The 13,838-nt window shown below is 35.3% G+C and overlaps 1 protein-coding gene across 2 annotated transcripts; it reads right to left on the bottom strand.

Annotated features, from left to right (window-relative positions):
* Nucleotides 1-671: 671 nt before the first annotated feature.
* On the bottom strand, nucleotides 672-12,216 carry LOC103485838 (GPN-loop GTPase QQT2). Of its 2 annotated transcripts, XM_008443557.3 has the most exons (7): nucleotides 11,965-12,216; nucleotides 11,547-11,630; nucleotides 10,798-10,933; nucleotides 3,810-4,036; nucleotides 2,955-3,245; nucleotides 1,352-1,557; nucleotides 672-1,229 (listed from the first exon to the last, which is right to left on the bottom strand). In XM_008443557.3, the coding sequence occupies exons 2-7, from the start codon at nucleotides 11,622-11,624 to the stop codon at nucleotides 947-949; spliced, it is 1,221 nt and encodes a 406-aa protein (XP_008441779.2). In that variant the 5' UTR covers nucleotides 11,625-11,630; nucleotides 11,965-12,216; the 3' UTR covers nucleotides 672-946. The 2 variants fall into 2 exon arrangements, with proteins under 2 accessions (XP_008441779.2, XP_050940502.1); XM_051084545.1 differs by lacking the exons at nucleotides 10,798-10,933; nucleotides 11,547-11,630; nucleotides 11,965-12,216 and adding an exon at nucleotides 5,297-7,930.
* Nucleotides 12,217-13,838: the final 1,622 nt, after the last annotated feature.

The raw sequence follows: 13,838 nt of genomic DNA, 5'->3' as shown, positions 1-13,838 counted from the left end.
ATAGGAAAAAAATTATTTCCAAAAAAATCACTAATATAAACATAATATTAATAATTGAAAAGTTTTTTTCTTAGGAAAATTTTTATAAATATAACAAACAGTCAAAATATTTACAGTCCGTGTAACAAAATGAATAAACCTATGAATCTAGTCATTCTTTTCCTTTTCTTTGATTTTTTTTTATTCAAGATCGTGTACCAAATCTAAATGATCATTTACTAAAAAATCAGATCGTATACAAAAAGAATCTTAAAAGATTGCTTTTACCAAGAATCTTGATTGTGTACAAATCAATCTAAACGACTAAGACATTTTTTGTATTTTTCACTTTAAGTCTATAGGCTTTTTCCATTTTTAAAATTATTTTATTGGATAAATATTTTACCAATTTATTATATTTTTTAAAAAAAACCCTTTTTTCCTATGAAGTTTTTATTTTATAATTTCCACAAATTTATCCATCAATTTCCAACAATCCCATATAGCTTGAAGTAAAACCAAAAACCGTGCCTCTACATGTTTTCAATTCAGATATTCCATTTTGGTGAGGTATTTCTTAAGAAAATTGCGGACAGTTTATTTCTTTTGAACAAAACAAATATTTGATGTTAGAATTTGAAACTTCTAAAACTAAAAACTAGCTTCACAGGTTCCATAAAAGGGATCACCAATTTTCAAATTTTTGATTTTCTATTAGCCATCATAAACAGGGAATCATAGACCATCAAAATGTACAACATTACAAGGACATGGGAAAGCCAGCTTTCAAACCAAAGCTCCTATAGATGACAAGGACCATCATCAAAATGCAATATCATAAGAGCCTCCAATAAGCAAACCTTGTCATAATGTCAGAAAAACAATGGCCGAGACTTGTATTTGGAGTGAATGGGTGACTTAGTTCCTCCGTAAAACCTATACACAGTTTCATTTTCCTTCTCCACTACTAAAAGGAGAATCTAGCAACCTCTTCATCTTCATCCTCATCGATTGCATCATCCTCTTCGGTAAATCTATCGTAATCATCATCGTCTTCATCTTCTTCGTCAATCTCTACATCATCATTGTCAACCATCTTAGTTTTACTCTTGTCGTCCTTCAAACCGGTGCTCAAAACCACTGTTTGTCCCTTGGAGCTCTCCATATCTCTCCTCAACTTCTCCATGTTTTCCCGTCTGCGCTCTTCCTCTAATCGCTGCTTTTCGGCAACTCTCTTGTCAAGCTCTGCCCTGAAAAGAAAAAGGGCCAAAAGTAGCACAAGTGAGAAAATTTTAGCAAATATCTAATCCGCACAATCGTTCTCCAACTAATAGACTAGATGAAAAGATTTCAAACTATTTGGTCTAATTACTTGTAGTTTTCCATGTACTCCTCCGCACTGGATTCAATTGCTTTAAAGAAAGAATCCATTCCGGCGCCAGAAACTGCTGAAACTCCAACGCATTTTAAGTTCTTATAGAACTCATCCAGCACAAGGGAAAGACTCTGACTTAACGTGGAGGTGTATGAACTATCAGAACTGACGGCAGCTTGAAATGCTTCAAAATCTTCCATCCACTGCATGTACAATTCCTTTTTTAACATTCTCAAATTTTAAGAGTTTTGTAATATATCGACATTTTAAAGAGATATATATAGCGCATTAACATACATCTGTATTGTATATACATGCAGACAAAGGTTCAAGAGCAGATCTTTAATGAAAATGCTGCATTTTCCCAAATTGAAAACATTCAGATTCTAACTATATTGTAATGAAAATGCTGCAATCTTTTTTTTTTTTTTTTGAAATGGAGACGAGCCTCTTTATTAATAATGGAAAATGAGACTCTTTTCCTTGTTTTTTATAAGAAACAGATATTTGAATTAAAGAGAACAAGAGAAAACAGCCAAAGGGCAAGTGTCTAGAAAACCCACCCAAAAAACGCTAGTAAATAAGGCCTTCAAATGGTTAAAAATCATAGAAAGGTTGTACAATTACAAAAATGTTTAGAGTAATTAGTCCTCCACAAAAGAAACTGTGCTGAAAAACGGTCCAAAAAGAATCAAAAGAATCAGACTCGTCTTCAAAAGTTCTGATATCTCTCATTTCATATGCACCACAAAAGAGATCAAGTAGCGCATCAACAAAGGATATTCCCTTTTGAACCAAAAGCTTTACTTTAAGCCCTTCAGCTATAGATCTTGCTTGGAGGCAGCCATCTGTTAGGCTACCCATCATATTCTTTTCTAAAAATATACGAGTCCCACTATTATTAATATTGATAAATACAGAGACAAAGCTCATTGTACATGAGGGTTATACAAAGAGCAATAGGGGAGGAGGCCACCCATTATATTACAATATAGTAGGAGGGGGAAAAAGGGGAGTGCATGTGTAATGGGGAGTGTGGCTGCTAGGGCTGGGCCCCAGTTAGTAGGAGGAAAAGAGGGATTTAAATAGTAGAGGAGTCCAGACGTCTGGAGTAAAATGTTTAGATCATTTGTCTTCATCCTTGGAGATGGGAGAAGCAGTGGGAGGGTATTTTCTATCTTTGTTCTTGTTACATTCTATTTCTTGTTCAGGAATTGACATTTTCTCAATCCTTTCTTTGTATTGATTCCGCTATTCCAATTGAATAAGATCACTCTTAGTTGGTATTCTATCACAATCCAAGCCAAAATTTCTAAACAAGAGAATCTACCCTAGGAGTTCAAAACTTTTTTTTTCCTTTTCTAGCAACAGGAGGAATACGCTCATGCACTCCACCCCACAAATCATTGGGAAACTTTGTCCACCACCCTAGAACAGCCTTAATGGACAGTACAGAGATTTAAATTATTATGTTTTCCATGGCTTAAACTCATGCCCTTGAAGGATAGGCCTTTACTGGTAGATGTCAATGCTTGTGGGTGATTTCACTCTATTCTATAATAAAAAATAATTGAAGGTGCAAGTTACTATGATGAATTACCTCCAAAGCAAACTCGTGTTTTGCCACATCGGTTTTATTGAAAACCAACACAACTGGCAGCCTTGTCTTGTAGAGGATAGAACAGGCATAAAGCATGTTGCTCATGAATGTGACTGGATTAGATGAACGAGGTGTATCAACAACATAAGCAATTACAGTGGGAAAGGTGGAAGCAAAAGCCTCAGTGATGATGGCCCCAGAAGCAGACCATGTGAATATCTCGATTTGACCAGGAGTATCGACAAGGACATAATCAAGCTGATCTGCTCGCTTTTCAATCACTGAAATTACCTGAGATTACACAGTTCAACAAGAAACTTTTATATGATAATACATTAAGGTGTGATGTATAGTATAAATTTAGAAGTACTAAATACTAAATAAGATTGAAAATATGCCATGAATATCAACACAGTGCACATGAAGTGAGAAAACCATGACTTTTAAATACACACAAGAATTAGTCCTGGACGTTCTCATTTCCTGTAAGAACACTCATGAACTTCAAAGCATAAAATCTTCTTTTACAGTTCAAAAAACAAATGAGGAAAAACATTATCATTCCAAACTCATAATTGGCCGAGTGTCTGCCCAAGGAGTTGGACAGAGTGGAGGTTGTTGAGCCCAAGGAATTTATGGGTCTCATGACTAATAAACATTAATTTTCTGTCTTATTAACTCCTTATGTACCATTAAAACTCAAAGTTCAAAACTCTCCAAATTTCACAATTCTTCTCTTTGCCCACATCCCCTACAAGTTCACAAGAGGGAAGGGGAAATGGAGTATGCTTGGAATGTTGCTTGCTGTAATATGAAAGCGAACATAAATTAAGAAAGAGATGCATGAAATTTCACCTCATCAAATTTGGTGGCAAACAAGTTAAGTGACGTCAAAATTCCTCCATTAGGCCCAAGATTGAATTGTTTCATCACTTCCTTGTATCGCACGGTATCTCTTATATCAATATTAGCACCAAAAGGTAGCGTCATTACAGCAGGATCGAGATTCATTACATAACCCCTGATATTTGAAGCATGTGTGTGGCACACTAGACGATGAAGAAAAGTTGTCTTCCCACTCCCTGGAAAAAGCCACAACATTTCAATGATGCACATTAAACCAAAACTGATAGCAATACATTCGGTTAGAAAGAAAAAGAATGGCAGGCGCGAGCCCGTAAAAGACAAAGGAACAGGACATTTATAAACTCTTGACCACCTGGCAAACTTGTTTTCGGAAATGGTTCTCATCTCAAAAAACAATCCATTTAAAACCTTCTTTTATGTTGAACCCCATGTTTTTAAAAAAACTTGTTTCTGAATGATGAAACAAACTAAGCCTCAATTCTGCAGATATCTTACTTTTACAAGGTACACACATAACTTTTAATTGATGAAACAAAAAATTATGGATCCTGGACAAGACACTCACTAAATAAATACATGACAGGAAACCAACTAAAAGATCCAAAAGCCACTTAGAAAAGACGTTTTATCCAAACAAGTAGATCTAAAGACCTTCCCAACATGAATAAGCAAGACTCCAAACAGCAAACTCGAACTCTTGACCTCCTCAAAGACCTTGCAATAGGTAAGACAGCAAGAATGTCTTTAGCTCAAAATATCAAACAAATCATTAAAACCACCCACAGCGTCTTGTAGCCAAATGACCTCAGAAATGGGGCAACAAACAAAACACAAGCTTGGTTTTTATTTCTCTTTTTTTTTTTTTTTTTGTTCTTTTAATAAAATCAAGGACTTTCATTGAGAAAAGATTAAAGAATACAAGGGCATCCAAAAGAAAAAGCCCACAAAAGCCCCCCTCTAAAGAAACAGCTTCAGAGTAAAGTTGAAAATCAAAGCTTGAAGACCAAACAAATCAACAATAATATTGCAGATCTTTTAAGATGTCTGAATTTCCAAATATTTCTTCGAGGGGAGCTTGATTTGAGACATGAAACGTCAACCCAAATTTGATTTCAAAATTACCTATCCTCCGCAGTTGTACAGAACTTATATACCAAGCACCCCACTCAATCTCGTTCCAATTGAAAAAATTACAAGAACAAATAGATAAATAAATAAATAACAAAATTTTGATTATTTGCTATGTTAATTCTTCTCTTTATTGTTAATATTTTCTTTGTAGATATATTTGTGTAATTATTTTTTCCTTATTTTGTATTTTGCTACTTTGTATTGGCAATTTCTTCAATTTAAGAAAACCCTTTTCTTTCCAAGTGAAATAAGAGAAAATACATTTTACACATGGTATCAGAGAAATATTGTTCAAACCCTAATTTACTTAAAAACAAAAAAAAAACAACTCTAGTTTCTACCACCTCCGCCGTTGTCCTCTGTTGTCATCGCCAACCCTTCAAAGTTCACCGGCCGCCACGTCTTCGCCAGAATTGCAACTGAAATCGCCATTCTCCTCTGTCGTCGATTTAAGCCTTGTTTTGCTCCTTTTTTTTGCAGGTCCTGCTAGGGTTTTTTTTTCTTTTTACCAACTAGTCAAGTCTGAGCCATCGTCCCCATGTTCCGCCATGTTTAGCCGCGTTCCACCGGTGGTCGCTATTTACCACCGTCGCCGCCGGATTTCTCTCCTTTTTTCTGTTTTCTAAGCTACAGCATGTCTTAGGGTGTCATAGTGTGCCTAACACATGTCAGGCATGTGTTCGAGCATATCAATGTCAGACACGTGTCAGCACGGACGCTTCATAAAAAAACGACGTGTTCGTGCTTCTTAGGTTGAAGACAGCAGTTGTAACTAGATGTGCTGCTCTACAACTACGGAATTATGAGATAGTGTTACTCAAATGTATTCTAATTTAGGCAACCAATCACAAGTATTTGAGTTAAATCTTAAACTAGGTGATATACGAAAAGGAGGCAACTTCATTACCCAATACTTTCCTCCCTGAACAGGATTTGACAAGACATTGATCTCTATGATACAGATGAGTGGAAGTCTATAGAAGACCAAAAACATTACATGAAAGCTATAGAAGATGGTTGTATTTACAAATTCCTTGTCGGCCTCAATGTTGAGTTTGTTGAGGTTAGAGATAAGATACTTGGGAAAACTACTCTTCCATCAATTAATGATGTCTTTTCTAATGTTCGCAATGAAGAAAGCCGCAAGAATGTTAAGATTTGCAAAAAACTTGTTGATTTCGTTGAGAGTTATGCATGTGACTGAAAATACTGCTTTGAAGGCATCCGACCAATCCAACAAGACACATGAAAATTTTCGTGTTTGGTGCAATTATTGCAATAAACCTCGACATACGTGTGAAACTTGTTGGAAACTTCATGGAAAACCTGCAAAGTGGAAAAGTTCAAGACAAGGAGAGAGGAATTCTCATCAATATGCCTTTAATGCTACCGTTGTGGACTCCAACCCTCTTAACAAAGAGCAAATTGATCAAATCCTGAAGCTTTTAAAAACTAATTCATCATCTAGTAATCCTAGTGTTTTCTGGGCACAATTAGGTAATTGTTCTCAAGCCCTCTCTTGCCTTAACTCCTCTCCGTGGATTATAGATTCCGAAGCTTGGAACCATATGAATAGTCTCTCTTTCTTTTTCAAATCATACTCTCTTGTATATTGCAATGAAAAAATTTGTATTGTTGATGGTATTTTCACCTCTATCGAAGGAAAAGGAATTATTTCTTTGACAACAAAGCTTACGTTACATTTTGTCCTTCATGTTCCAAAATTAGCCAGGAATTTGTTATTTGTTAGTAAAATCTCTAAGGATGCTAACTTTAGTGTTGTCTTTTGTGAATCTTGTAGTACTTTTCAAGATCAGGACTCGAGGGAGACGTTTGCACGTGCTAAGATGATTGGTGATCTCTATTGTTTTGATGAAGTTTCAATTAGTCATAAAATAGCTTGGGCTTGAGTAGTGTTTGTACTTCTTTTGTTAAATTGCTATTGAAACTACAATGCTTTGGCATCTTAGATTAGGGCATCCAAATTTCTTTAAACTGAAGTATTTGTTTCCGAATTTACTTAAAGATCTTGATAGTTCAATTTTTCAATGTCAAAGTTGCATTTTGCTAAACATCACCGATCCACATATTTGCCCAAACCTTACAAAGCTTCCTCACCGTTTTACTTAATTCATATCGATGTGTTGTGTCGATCTAAAGTTTTGACTCATAGTGGTAAGCGTTGGTTTGTTACCTTTATCGATGATCACACTCGTTTAACTTGGCTTTATCTTTTAACAAAAAAAATGGAAGTAGAAGAGGTTTTTGTTTGGTTTTACAATATCATTGAGACCCAGTTTCAAACTAAAATTCGCATTCTCCACTAAGATAATGGTACTGAATATTTTAAAGAACAATTAACCATTTTTTTGCAATATAAGGGTATTATTCATCAAGCTACATGTCGTGATACCCCTCTGCCAAATGGCATTATTGCGAAAAAACAGACACTTGAAGTTGCTCGTGCCCTTGTGTTTTTTGTGCATGTACCAAAATATTTGTGGAGCGATGTCGTCCTTACTGCTGTATATCTCATAATTTGAATGCCAACTAAGGTTTTGAATTTTAAAACTCCTCTGAATCACTTCAAAGAGTTTTTCCCTACTAATATTTTCTAACTAGGCAATAAAAAATTTTGGGCGTACTGTTTATGTTCATACTCCTACATCTACACTAACTAAACTTGATCCTCGAGCCATTAACTTCATTTGTGTATTCTATGTCTCCTACAGAAGGCTTACAAATGTTTTGACTCTTCAACCAAGTAGTTTTTTTAGAATAGTGGACGTGTCTTTCTTAAAAATCTACCTTTTCTAGCCCAAATTCTCTGCAAGGGGAGATACCTAACCTTGAAGATAATTTATGGGACACTTAACCTACCCCAAACATCATTGGTTCTGAATTATGTGTTCTAATCATTTGACACCAAGTGTGGAAAGTTCTTCGTTAAGGGGAGAAACACTAGAGAAACCTGAACTTCAGATTTATACTAGAAGAAACTACCTCAAAGTAATTGAGAACAAACGGTTCATCTTTCACAAAATCAATCTAATTCTCCGATGAATGATTCTAAAAATCTAGGTAACATACATTCTCCTTCTCATAATTCTCCCAGTACTTCTCATAATTTTCCTAGTCCTCCTCGTAATTCCTTATATGTCTCTAATCTAGACATTCCAGCTGCCCATAAGAAAAGGTACCCATCAATATGCCAAATATCCCATTACAAACTATCTTTTTTTATCACATATTGCCTGACAGTCATCAAGCCTTCACATCCAAAATAACCAACTTGTTTGTTCCAAGGAATATACAGAAGAACCTAAATGATTTGAATTGGAAATTACGTTGAAACAAAATTGCACATGAGGCATAGTTGAACTACCTAAAGACAAAAAAAATAATTGGATGCAAGTGGGTGCTCACCGTAAAATGTAAAGCTGATGGTAGTATAGAAGGATACAAAGTCGGATAGGTTGCTAAGAGGTTTAACCAGACCTATGGAGTTGATTATCAAGAAATATTTGCTCCAATTGCTAAAACTAATTGCATAAAAATTTTGCTATCCGTTGCCGTTAATTTTGATTGCCTCTTTATCAACTGGCTGTTAAGAATTTCTTTCTCGATGAGGATCTTGAAGAACAGGTATTTATGGACTTGCCACCTGGTTTTGAGGTAGATCTCAAGATTAACAAAGTGTGCAAGTTAGAGAAATCATTATACAATCTTAAAAAGTCTCCTAGAGCCTGGTTTGAACGTTGTGAAAAAGAAATCACAAGTTACGGATTAAGTCAAAGTCAAGCCGACCATACTATGTTCTCTAAACATGCAGGAAATAACAAGGTGACAGTTTTGATAGTTTATGTTGATGATATCATTCTTACAGGCAATGATAAGACCGAACTGAATTTCATGAAGAAAAAAGGTAGCTGATGATTTCCAAATCAAAGACCTAGGAACTTTAAAATATTTCCTAAGCATGGAGTTTGACAGGTCTAAAAGTGGCATTCTTGTTAACCAAAGGAAGTATATTCTTGATCTACTGAAAGAAACAGGTTTACTTGGTTGTTGGGTAGCTGAAACTCCCATTGAGAATAACCTGAAATTGGAAGCTACTATTGAACAAGAAATAAAAGAAAAAGAAAAAGAAAAATACCAAAGACTTGTGGGGAAACTTATATATCTCTCTCACGCACGTTTTGACATCACTTTTGCAGTTAGTATGATAAGTAGGTTCATGCATGGTCCTGAACCAGCTCACATTGATGTTGTTTATAGAATCCTAAGATATTTGAAAGGTACTCCAGGAAAAGACATTATTTTAAAAACATGACCACGTAAATGTGGAAGTGTATAATGATGCTGAGTGGGCAGATAGCATAACTGATAGAAGATCCCACTTCTGGTTATTGCTCCTTTGTCGGAGGAAATCTAGTTACTTGGCAAAATAAAAAACAAAGTATGGTTGTAAGAAGTAAAGCAAAAGCAGAATTTAGGCCATTAGCTCATGGTATTTGTGAGGGCCTATGCACATTTATTGTGATAGCAATACAGCAATTTCGATTGCCCACAACCCAGTCCTTCATGATAGGACAAAACATGTTGAAGTTGATAAACACTTCATAAAAGAGAAGATTGTTCAAGGAATAATATGCATCCCTTATCTTTTGACAAAAGAACAAATCGCAGGTGTTAACTAAATGTCTTTTAAAGTGACAATTCAATAACTTAGGGGTAGTTTGGAGCGAGGATTATGCAAGACTATAATAACCACCTCTAGCTACATTAAACTATTTAAAAATCCCCCGTTAGCTACGGTAAACACTATTTCAAAACCCCCAATTTGCGATAATATTTACTATTTGCTACAATTTTTACTATTTGACATTCATCACGGTGTTTACTATTTCCTTCTTAAACTAAAATAATCTACACCCCAAACACAAACTATTATAACTCAACTATAATACCTAGGACTATAATAACTCACTCTATAATAACTCACTCCTTACCCCAAACACCCTTTAATTAACAAGTTGGCTATGTTAATTCTTCCCTTTATTGTTAATATTTTCTTTGTATTTAAAGATATATTTGTATAATTATATTTTTTCCTTATTTTGTATTTTCCTACTTTGTATTAGGTATTTCTTCTATTTAAGAAAATCATTTTCTTTCTAAGTGAAATAAGAGAATACAGTTTACACATAAAACTTTCAAGAATCAAGGCCAATCCACCTCATAGACGAAGTTGTATATCTTAATATAAATAAACATGCTAGACCTTTAACCTCTATTTTCTCATCCTTCCCCCTTCTAAATTCTCCTCACTTTTTCTCGGCTTCTCCTTTCCTCCACCTTTCCTCCAGTATTTAAACCATCTTATTTTCTTTTCCCACTCTCTATAATATCTTTTCTAAAATCCTTGTTCTTAACTCACTAAGAAGGTGCTTGGCCCTAAGATGGGTTGGGTGGATAAAAAAATGCATTGGTTCGGTTCACCGATAACTAAAGGGGTTTCTTACCTTGTTATTCGCATTAACTTACATTCCTCACTTTGTTATTTACATCAACTCTCCCCAATTATTCCCCTCCTATAATATTACCAACTCAATTCTGCATGCCAAACACCCCTATAACTCTCATATCTCTCTTTCATCCTTTTCAGTTTTCATTTTTCTTTGCATCCTCAACCATACAAATGATAATGAAAAACTTACTATTTGTAACTTGTAAGTGACAAACATCAATACATACAGACACCATAGATCTTTACACTACAATAAAAGTTAAGATTAACATGAATCCAACTTTAGCAGCGACAAGAATTTTCATTGAAAAATACCTGCCATCCCTATGACAATGATAATGACTGGTTTTCGTCTGAAGTTTGTGGCTAAAGAGCCTGCATGCCTAGATGATTCTTCAATATTTAAGTTCTTAATTGAATCAGCAAGCTCCTCTTTTGCTTTACCCTTATCCTTAATATCAAAATACCAAAAAGACTACAAATCAAGACCATCTCTTAAATTCTTAGCAATTTATTGATCAAAGCAGATCAAATTTAACCAAAATACATACACACAGAGAGAGAAAATAAAACCCACGGCTTACTGAAATCTCATAACTAAAGTGATTAATGCCCAAACAAGAAACTTAAAAAATAATTTCTTCCTAGTGATTGAACAAGGAAGTTGAAATGTGAACCGAACAAGTAATTTAGAAAATGATTTCCTCCAACTTTTTAATGCACTAAACAAAAGGAGCTGGATATTTCTTGTAGAAACATGACAAAATAAGATTACAACCCCTCAATATTCAGGCTCTTAATTGAATCAGAAAATCCCTCTTTTTCTTTACGCTTCTAAATGTAAAAAAGATTACAAATCAAGACAAGTTTTCAAAATTATATTGGAACACGGTTGAAATGTGACCTAAACATACACATACAACAGAGAAAGTAAAAATCTCGCAACTACTGGACCAAAAAGAATTTCTCCGCTTCCTTACGTACCAAACAGCAAGGGTTTCCATATATCTAAAAGAAAAACATGGAAAAATTATAAATAGGGAAATTAAAGTTATTTAATATACATTTGAATCTTCAGATTCCATTGGCCTGCACTCGGCGTCATCGGATGGTTTATGACTGACATCAGAATCGACGTCCATTGTTAACTGAAACAACAAACACAAGTTGATAAATCAGTGAAATAAAGCAAAGACTTGTACTTACTCTCCTTTTCTCCCACCTGGTTTCTGAGAGAGAACAGCCCCTGGAACCCTAACATAATTGACAAACATGTAGAAGAAAGCAAAAGGCAGAAGGTAGCACATGGCAGTTCAAGTCAAAGTTCACCGCATTTTTTTCGTTACTATTAGAAACAAAAAAGCAGACTCATACTTCCTTTTATCAGACAAGTATTAATTAGAGTTTTCCAGTGAGAGAAAAGACGTAATGGAGATATGAATAATATCGGCAACAATAAGAGAGTATAAAATCAGTGCAAACCACTAGGAGTAAGTCTACAGCCGCACGAGCAGATGAAAGGCCGTGGTGGCGCCACTGAAACGAAGAGAGGCGGCGTCGACGACGACAATAAGGTGCTGAAATGGGGAAACAGCCGGCCTGGGATAAAGGGAAAAGGGAAAGACACGGGTTTAAAGTACGGAAGAGGAAGAGTAAACCCTAGTGGGGCTTGTGGGAAGTTTGACTTCGGTTGGCGGACTCCTGGCGTTCCTAATAGTTTGCTGAACACAGAATTTTTTTTGGAACCTTGAGAGAACGTTTCGGGCAGGGGTTAAGTTATCGGGTTATGAAAATATGTGTTTGGAGAAATGTTAATTATTAATAGTGTTATAATAATATGTATTTGAGAAAAAAATTATGATAGTCAACGTTATGATATTGATGGTCTTTTATTATTTCTCTTTGTAGTAAAGCCCAACCCATTCATTTAGAGCTAATTAATTTATATGCAATTGAAGAAAAGAGTGGGTGTGCGTGACGGCAATTGGCGTGAGAGAAAATAGAAAAAGAATATTCTGCAGTTCCGTTCTTCAGCTATTTGGCGATCGATCTATGGTCCGATAGAGTTGAAATTTTGACAGTATATTATTGTCACGAGGGTCTTCATTTTGAACGGTGGAGGTTTCGTTTGGAGCTATCTACAGTTAGATTCTAGTAGATAGTTGGCTACCACATATTGTGAGATATTTCTAATTTTTCTCACTGTTATTGTTGTTTGTTGCCGGGATTATTATTCCTGAGATATTTGCCTCTAGTTGTGACTAGGGAGAACTTTATTGTACCCATTAAAGATTATAGTGGAGATTTTTTACTTCGGTCTGTGGTTTTTTACTCCTCACATTGAGGGGGTTTTTCCACGTTAAATTCGTTGTGTCCATACTTTGATTATTATTGCTATTATTGTTGATTAATATTCTATCAGGTTCACACAAGAGTGGGATAATTGATCCAAGCTAAAGGTGTTTATCCCCACAAAGTGGTATCAGAGCATCGGTTGATTAATTGGAATTTAATTGGAGTTGCCTTGTGTTGAATATGGATACTAGTTCAGTTAAGATGGTCACCCTAATGGGTCAAATTATCAAGTATGGAAAAGAAAAATGGAAGACATATTGTATGTGAATGACTTGCACCTTCCAGTTTTTTCTAATGAGTAGCCTGACGACAAAACTGATAGAGAATGGGAATTATGTCATAGGAAAGTGTGTGGGTTTATGAGGCTATGGGTAGAAGATAATTTTCTAAACCATATTTGTGAAGAAACTCGTGTACGAACTATGTGGAATAAGCTTGAATCGCTATGTGCCCCTAAAACTGGTAATAATAAAATGTTTCTGATTAAATAGATGATGGAATTAAAGTATCAAGATGGAGCGCCTATGTTAGATCACTTGAATACATTCCAAGGTATTTTGAATCAGTTATCAAGTTTGAGGATGAGATACGTGGGTTATGGGTGCTTGGTACATTGCCGGACTCGTGGGAAATATTTAGAACTTCCTTATCGAACTCAGCCCCAAATGGTATACTGAGTATGGACTTAGTAAAAAGTAGCGTGTTGAACGAGGAGATGAGAAGAAAGTCTCAGAGTTCTTCTGTACAGTCAGATTTTCTAGTTACTGAAAGAAGGGGGAGGAGTAAAAGTAAAAGTCCAAGAGGTAATAGCAGAAGCAAAAGCAAGAGTGACCGTTTTGCAAATGTTGAGTGTCACTATTGCCATGAAAAATGGCATATAAAGAAGTATTGTCGAAAATTAAAAAGAGATAGTAAAAATCATAAGGGCAAGGAAAAGAAGAATGATGACGACAGTGATACTGATACAATCACTGTAGCCACTGAAAATTTTTACATCTTGT

Source organism: Cucumis melo, chromosome 5 (genome assembly GCF_025177605.1).
Source record: "Cucumis melo cultivar AY chromosome 5, USDA_Cmelo_AY_1.0, whole genome shotgun sequence".
NCBI classification, from domain to species: Eukaryota; Viridiplantae; Streptophyta; class Magnoliopsida; order Cucurbitales; family Cucurbitaceae; genus Cucumis; species Cucumis melo.
The sequence above is the reverse complement of the archived record's forward strand: the minus strand, read 5'-3'. Positions and strand labels throughout refer to the sequence as shown.

Coding starts and splice junctions, on each gene's coding strand:
- LOC103485838 (XM_008443557.3), bottom strand. CDS start 11,624: ATGGACGTCGATTCTGATGTCAGTCATAAACCATCCGATGACGCCGAG. Junction 10,934..11,546: donor TGGAATCTGAAGATTCAAAT/GTATATTAAATA, acceptor TTTGATATTAAG/GATAAGGGTAAAGCAAAAGA. Junction 1,558..2,954: donor AACACGAGTTTGCTTTGGAG/GTAATTCATCAT, acceptor TTGTACATGCAG/TGGATGGAAGATTTTGAAGC.